The 8006-nt window shown below is 43.0% G+C and overlaps 2 protein-coding genes across 2 annotated transcripts; one reads left to right on the forward strand and one right to left on the reverse strand.

Annotated features, from left to right (window-relative positions):
- On the reverse strand, positions 1-3761 carry LOC128436871 (3-mercaptopyruvate sulfurtransferase). The gene is made up of 2 exons (XM_053418776.1): positions 3040-3761; positions 1-1096 (listed from the first exon to the last, which is right to left on the reverse strand). Exons 1-2 carry the CDS (start codon positions 3611-3613, stop codon positions 798-800), a joined length of 873 nt encoding a protein of 290 aa, XP_053274751.1. The 5' UTR covers positions 3614-3761; the 3' UTR covers positions 1-797.
- A 452-nt stretch (positions 3762-4213) lies between these two features.
- On the forward strand, positions 4214-6404 carry LOC128436723 (active regulator of SIRT1). Its single transcript, XM_053418561.1, has 4 exons — positions 4214-4390; positions 4909-5091; positions 5234-5331; positions 5715-6404. The coding sequence occupies exons 1-4, from the start codon at positions 4336-4338 to the stop codon at positions 5862-5864; spliced, it is 486 nt and encodes a 161-aa protein (XP_053274536.1). The 5' UTR covers positions 4214-4335; the 3' UTR covers positions 5865-6404.
- The last annotated feature ends 1602 nt before the right edge of the window (positions 6405-8006 follow it).

The following is an 8006-nucleotide window of genomic DNA, read 5'->3' on the forward strand; positions in this document are numbered from 1 at the left end:
TTAATATCGACTCGTTGTGATTCAAAGTGTTTTATTAGACACAAGCATTGTAGCTGTAAACAAATCTTTTCCAAATTTATAAAAAGTTAATTGGTCACAAATTACTGGCTCTTCAGCTGAATCATCTATTGTATATTTATGTACTTAATGTATTTATATATATATATATATATATATATATATATATATATATATATATTTCACTGTTGAAGAAATAGTTTCACATGTTGGGAACTCAAACAGAGGATTTTGATACCAACACTTTATCAACGTTCATCTGTGAGCTCAAAGATTTCACATTTATGTGAGTAAATAATCATTTTAAACTCGGGAGGTCTGAATCAAGCTTCACGTCTTTGTTCCATCGTTTATCCCAAAAAGTGTTTTCACGTTGCAAAAGAACTGAACCCTGACTCAGTTTGATCCGGACTGAGACCACAAAGGTCCGGGCCCGACGATGCAGGTGTCAAATCTCCCTCTGATGTGCTGGTGGGTGGAGTTTAGCTTCTTTGGACAGACCCAGGCCAACTGTCTTTGTGCTAAGCTAAGCTAACAAGCTGCTAGTTGTAGCTTCATACAGTATAAAGCAAGTTAGGAGAGGAATCAATCTTTTAATCCAACCTTGGTTAAGATCAGACAACAAGTGTTTCCCACATTGTAAAACTATTCCTTTAAACACTTCCCCCCCCGCCAGCAATCAAAGAACATCCTCCTTCATCTCTTGTCAGTCAGTCCCAGTCTGATCCCAGTCTGATCCCAGTCTCCAACCCACCACACGACCTGTACTTCTCAGCCAATCACAAGTGCTTCCCTCGTCCTTCGGATATGACGTGCTCGGGCGCAGCGCGGGTGTACCACTCCGACCAGCCGCCGTCGTACACCGACGCCTCCGGGTTCCCACACTCGTGGGCCGCAAGCGCCACGTGACACGCGGTCACCCCCGAGCCGCACAGGATGCAAAGAGGGCGAGCGAGGTCGATTCCCGCCCGGCCGAACACAGTCTGGAGCTGCTCCTTGGGCAGGAAGTGACCCGACGTGGACAGGAAGGAGTTGAAAGGCACGCAGATAGAGCCGGGGATGTGGCCGGGCTCCGTGTCTGTCAATCAACGAGAGAGAGAGAGAGAAGAGTTAGAGATTCTGAATCTGAAGTGTGTACTTATACCTTGTTTTAGGATTTATACCGTGATAATAATGTATTTGGTACCAAAACATATTGAGGTTTGATGCAAGGGCGTAATTGTGAGGATCATACTTTGGAAAAAGCCCACAGGGATATGAGCAGTAGATATATATACGCTCTGGAATTATTACTTTGATTTGACCAAACAACATGGCAGCAGTAGCCTCACAAGCACTGCATTGAAAACAGCTGCATTCAAAGTTCACTGCTGATACTGATTTGTGGAGTTTCACCTGCAGACAGGCACTGAACCAACACATCACTGCACTGGGTATTATTGTGTGTGTATCTATAGTGTGAGTGGCAGTACATTTACGTGTGTGTGTGTGTGCGAAGATGTAGATAAGGCACGTCCTGCTTATCACTGCACACAGACTGTCCTCATCTGTCTGTGTAGACAACCACTCATTCCCTGCTACTGTCCTCCAGTGAGCCTGGACCCGGTGTGCCAGTGTGTGTGTGTGTTATATGTAGTTCATGGGTCAGTGACTGTAGATCAGTAGATAAACTGTGTGGGTCCTGTTTGCTCACTGTGTATTTGTGTTGTTGAGTGATTCAGTGTTTGCCCTGAATAAACTCTGCAGGACGGCCACATACAAGGAAGTCATCGAGTAGAGGCTGTCAGAGGATTTCACTGTAGAAGCTTTGAGATGCTTAAAGGCAAAGTTGGCTATTTTTTCATTATGGAACTCGTAATTTGCTCTTATTAATCTTTTTAGAAGTAATACATATATTTCACCTCACTCTTTAGAGTTTCACTTCTGAAGCCAATCACTGTCATTGATTTCTCAGGTATACTGTTGTGCTGAATAAAGTTAATGATCGTCTAATAGGTCGTGAAGTCAAATGTTGATAACTTGAATCTGTGTGGTGGTGGCAAACGTCATTAAAAGTATTAGAGAAAAAAAATATTATTATATAAAGAAATCAAAATATTGTTTTTCCCTTTTCTGAATGAAAGCCTCCAGTGAGTTATAATAGATTATCATTTAATAACCAAGTGTTCTGAAAGAGAAGCTGCTGTTTGAATAGCGTCACTGGTCCAATGAGTGATTTGATTCTCTGGTGTGATTTATAGTTTATTATTAATATGTTGTTTATTCATCATTTAGGTCATTTTAAAGCCCAAATATCCAACAATCCCTACTTCTACCCAGTCAGTTGAGATAATGTGATTGTCTTTGTGTTATGGTGATATCCTATCCTATCTGCTCCTGTACAGTATCACTTCTACTTATCTGACCAATGAATGAACAGTGTCTTAATCAATTAACATGTGTAACTTGATCAGTGCAATCTATAGACCTGGATTCATTCAAGTCTGGTTCATATAACTTGGTGTAGGAAACTTTTGTGAGAGCATGTTTTTATATACTATCATCACACAAGGGACTCATTAGAGGGAGAATTAATTGTATGAATCAAATCGGGACAGGATCCAGAAATAGACCTGAATTGTCAAATGATCTTTATCCCCAATGAAATACCCTTAACATGCAGGGCCCCACACCAAGGGCCTCATCTGGGAAGAAATGAAGTTTAAGATTGACCGGGTGCAGTACCGCCATCTATTAACAATCTTAATATCACACTGTTATTGTGCCAGGGGCCTACTTTAAGTTTCTATTAGACCTCCTTGTGAAGAAATAAAGTTGTTGTGATATATTATTAAAATGTCAAATGAGCAAAGACAAGTCAGGAAACTTAAGTTATAAGATCAAAGGAGGTTTTCAGGATGCAGCTCCTGATCAAACAGGACTGAAGTTGTGTTATTTCTCACTATGATTTGTTTGATTACATATTGGTTTAATTAACTGGAGATGGTTCAGATTACACAGACTCCCTGGTGGACCACTCACTGTCTCTCGGTTCAGGGTCCAGTCCTCGGAACCGGCCCAGGGGCCTGGCATCTACCACCTGGAACTCCTTGGTGTCAAGGTTCTCCAGCATGTCCTCGTAGGTCTTGACCCAGGTCCGGGTCAGAGAGGCCTTGAACTCGCTGGGTTCCGGTCTCCGGTACTTGCCACTGACGGGTCGGCCGTCCAGCTCCCAGTTCCTGAGGCCCCCGTTGAGAAGCGACACCGCGCGGTGCCCGAACACCCGGAACATCCACCACACTCGGGGCGCAGAGAACGCACCGAACTCGCTGGCGTCGTACACCACGACGTGCGTGTCGTTCTCTATCCCCAGGTTCCCCACGTAGTCTGCGAAGAGCTTCTCTGGCGGCAGCATGTGGTCCAGAGGAGAGGTTCTGTCGCAGCACTGGTCGATGTCAAAGAAAGAAGCGCCCGCGATGTGCCTCCTCTCGAACTCGCTGCGGGCGCTGCGCCGCACTTTCGGCAAATACCAGGACGCGTCCAAGATGCGCACTTTCCCCTGAGCGCCCACAGCCTCCGCCAGCCACTTACTGGTGACCAGTGCCTGACGCGCCATGGCGATAGAGCAGAGGCAGACACTGACAGGTCTCCCAGTTTATACAGGTTCTACAGAGAACCCTGGGCCAAAGGTCAGAGAGAGAGAGAGAGAGGGAGGTGGGGAGAAGGAGAGAGAGAGAGAGAGAGAGAGAGAGCAACAAGTACACGCCCCTGCAGCAGCTGGAAGTGAGTGATGAGTCGTTACAGTAATGTGATTACTTGGTAACGATCACATTGATTGTGTATTATTATTGTTGTTGTTGTTGTTGTTGTTGTTGTTGTTGTTGTTCCTCTTCTTCTTCTTCTTCTTCTTCTTCTTCTTATTCGTCTTATTACTATTATTTATAGTAGTAGTAGTAGTAGTAATAGTAGTAGTAGTAGTAATAGTACCTAGTGTTGGGCTATAGTAATAAGGATTCAAAATTATTGAAGAGCAGCTATAATAACCAGGATTAGCACCTTGTACTTTGTGTTGAAAAGTGCTCTATAAATAATTTCATCATTCTTATTTATTTATTTGTATTAGTTGTAGTAGTAGAAGTATAGTAGAAGTATAGTAGAAGTAGTGTTGTTGTTATTAGGTAGGAACATACGGTTCGGCTGTTTCCTACCCGGCAGGTTTTGACCGGTGCACACAGAAGTGTCTCTGCGGATGTTGACGGACTCACGTGTCGCTGCTCGGCTGTCTCAAGTTGTCTCTTGTGTTGTGTTGACTCGTTGTGTTGACTCGGTTTCCTCAGGATGTCCGCGTCTCTGCTGCGGAGAGGACTGGAGCTGCTCAGCCACGATATCAAAGGTCAGCGCGGCCTGTTAGCTCGGTAGCTAATGAGGGCTAGCATCGTGTGGGAGTTTGCTCTCATTCATGATGCTGATGCTAATGTAGCTTCATCGGGTCAAACCTCTCTCTCGAATATCATTAACATTCATCCACAGGAACAATTAATCAAGTGTTTAATGCAGACGATGAAAAACAGAACTAAAAATCTAACATTTTGAAGTTTAAATGAGAAATTAATATCAAAACTTAATTTCAAGTGGTTCGAATCATTGGCCAGTGACCTCACGTCATAGAGAACAGAACAGAGAGCATTTATTGTCCTTGTTTTGTTCAAATACAACTATGTGTGATGCATATATTTAACGAAGGATTAAAGGACAGATTGCACTCAGTTTATCACAGTTAAAACATATATCTATAATGCTGTAGTCATCAGTACTTATTGCATTTTAGAGTCAAACGCAGTGTTTTTGCAGGACTATTTGACCTGGTTTCACTTCTCTGTCTCTCTCTCTCTGTCCTGTGCTCATTGCCAGACGTCAATAAAGGGAAGAAGAAGAAGAGGAAGCAGCAGCCGACCCCCAGCTCAGCCACCGTGATGGACCTGGTGAGCACCAAGCGGCAGGGAGTCACCAAGCAGGTCAAGCTGCTGCAGGGCCGCCAGGGCCACGGCAAGAGCAAAGCCACGGTCAAAAACAAGAGGATCAAGTCTGCCGTGGGTGCGTCTGCTCGTAGTCCTGCACCAGCACCAGCACCTTTTCAGTATCTTTTAATCACACTATTCATCGTTAATGTGCTTTAACAGTTGTTGCACCATCTTTCTAATTATGTTTGCCTCGTCCCCTCCATTGTTTGTTACAGAGGAGTTCAGGAAGAAGCAAGGGAAGAGCCACATGCAGGCAAACCTCAAGTACTTTTTGGGAACAGTCAGCAAAACCACAGATTCAGACACTTTGAAGGTAAGAGCGGCCTCGGTCCTGCTCCACTGGCATCAACACTCAGTCTAGATCACTATTATATATGTTGTGTAAAATGATATCATACATTAGGCACTTTACAGAGTAAGGTTGAGATGTTGCTATACCGTGGAGGGAAATCCTGCAGTCTCCACCTTTTAGCAAACACTTGTCCACCGATAACTTAACAGACAACTACAATTCTTTGCTTTTAAGTATAAATGTAAGAGAGACATTCTTCACTTTACTTCACAAATCTGTAAGGCTCATTTGGAACACGATTTTTCTATATTATTTGATGATGTTTCCTTTACGTTATATTTGCGTCTGCTTCTCTTCACTTGTCCAATCAAATGAGTTTGACAATTGTTCCTCTTCCCACTTAGATCCTGAATCACAACACAGGGAGACAGTCTAGAGATCACCCGGAGCGACCGGCCAAGAAGCCCAAGCCAGTCGAGTCGGTGTTCACGGAGAAGGAGTTCCAGCAGTTCCAGAAGGAATACTTTGGTGCGCCTGTCAAGCAGAAGAAATGAAACAAACACAGAGACACTGCAGCATGAGAAGAGACGTCTGGGCTGCATTTTGTGGATCAGAGTAGATTCCCTGGACCAGGCTATGATCTGGAAGTTGGATCGACTTCCCGTCTCATAAAGAAAGAAGGAAACCATGAGGAGAAAGGCTTTTATTCCCTGTTGGTGTTTGGACTTCACACACGGGGAACATTTGATTTACCAGCATTGAATATAATGTGCTCTAATTCATAACCCATGAAAAAAAGAAAGGTAATTGTGGCTTAATATTTTAATGTCAACCATTAACTTTAGTATAAATAAAAAGACAAACACATTTACGGTAGAAATTGAACGGGATTTAAGAAAATAAACTGTAAACATGATTACACATAATTTCTGCATTATTTATTCTATAGAATGCAGTTTTCATATCGGTGCATACTGGCCAATGGATGGTTTTGGACAGGCTCTAGTTATCGTTGTTGGTTAGTCAAAAGGATCTATTGTGACCATTTTTCAAGAGTTTATGCCTAATAAACATAATGATGAAATATCTCATAATGGGTCAAAATGAAAAAGTAGATTTCTGTAGAAAGAGACCGATACATTAGAAGTTCACAGAATTATTTCAACACCTTCTCCATAATTCAAGAGACAGATATTCTGATTATTCTCCATGTCTGTTGTTATGGTTTCCCCTCCAGTCCTGATTCATTTGATTCTGTCTGAACTGAAATCTAAAGTTTTCTCTTTCATTCAGGCTGTAGTCGAAATAAATTTACTTGCAACAAGGTTTTTCAAAAAGGGCGACTTTACAAGAGTTAAACCACGACTCACAAGACTCTTTCTAGAGAGCTCTTAATAATTTAATTGACTAATTTGAATATTTGCTTCTGTACTTGACGTCACAATGAGGATTAGATACTTTTTGCTGTTGCCATAAAGAAAAGTTGTGTAGGGCAGAACGAAAAAAGGAAACGATCGAATCTTTGTTTTTTTTGTCCAAATTCCAATTAATCTGACCCGTGTCACATTGTCTCATTGTACATCATAAGTAGAGATTTGAAGTCGTACATTCACACTTAATAGGCAGGACATTGAGTTGACTTTTGAGAACATTCTAAAGAGCAGTTGAGTCTAAGGATGTTCCTGCCACACGAGGAGCCAGCATCGAGGCCTCAGAGACGTATACTCACGTGCATCTAGACGCTACTTCACCCAAAGAAGAGATGAACAGGGTGAAGAATGACTGAGTCAAATTTGCAAATAAAATTCACCGACTGGCAGACGTGCTCGATGATGAACTGGGAGAGCTCATGCAAATCAAGGACTTGTTCAGTAAGTATATTGTCTGTTTGTTTTAAGACATTCTCTAAACTTCATAACCCACCTTTTTACAGTTTTATTCCTTGTAGTTAACTTTGATTCCAGAGTAAACCCTCTGAACTGAGCGCCTATTGTTTTCTTTATTAGCTCTTCATGATGCTCAGATATTCATAGAAGATGCTTGAGTGATTGCACCCATTAGAGGGCGTCCAAGCAGTGAGCTCTGTGAACTCCAGCAGGGTTCATTCGGTTTATCCAGCAGCTGCAGTGAATTCACAGGAGAGCTTTTTATTAGGTCTGAGCAAGAGGTGGACTGCTGCTGATGTGATGACACAACAACTAATATAGAAAAACAACTTATAGTGAAGGGACCAACGACAGGAAGCAAAAGGCCTGTCGACATATGCGATGGTAGAATGAACAGGCCTGAGCTTCACAGATCTCTGAGGAGAGAACCCATTGACCAACACCTTGGCCGTCAACCTCTGGGTCAGCATGCTAGTGGGAGGATTTTAGGACTAGTTAGGGAGGTGGGGTGGTTTGATGGTCTTACCTTGGCGGTCCCGGGCCTGTGTGGACCAAGAGAAGGAGTCCATGTTGTTGTAAAGTTCCTGTGTCCAAACCACCGTCATCCACTCCCCTGAAGAAAGGATTCTGAGCACACTCTCCAGTCGACTGCAGCCATCAACACTGAGAAGATAAAAATAGGAGAATTTGCATTTCTCTAAAGGTGGACGCCAGTGAACCATCGTCACACAGAGGGTCAGGATTGAGCTAATTTGTCACAGCCGGTGAAAGATCCATGAAAGAGACTCACGATGCGATGAGGCGAGTATC

Source organism: Pleuronectes platessa, chromosome 3, assembly GCF_947347685.1.
Source record: "Pleuronectes platessa chromosome 3, fPlePla1.1, whole genome shotgun sequence".
Classification (NCBI taxonomy): Eukaryota; Metazoa; Chordata; class Actinopteri; order Pleuronectiformes; family Pleuronectidae; genus Pleuronectes; species Pleuronectes platessa.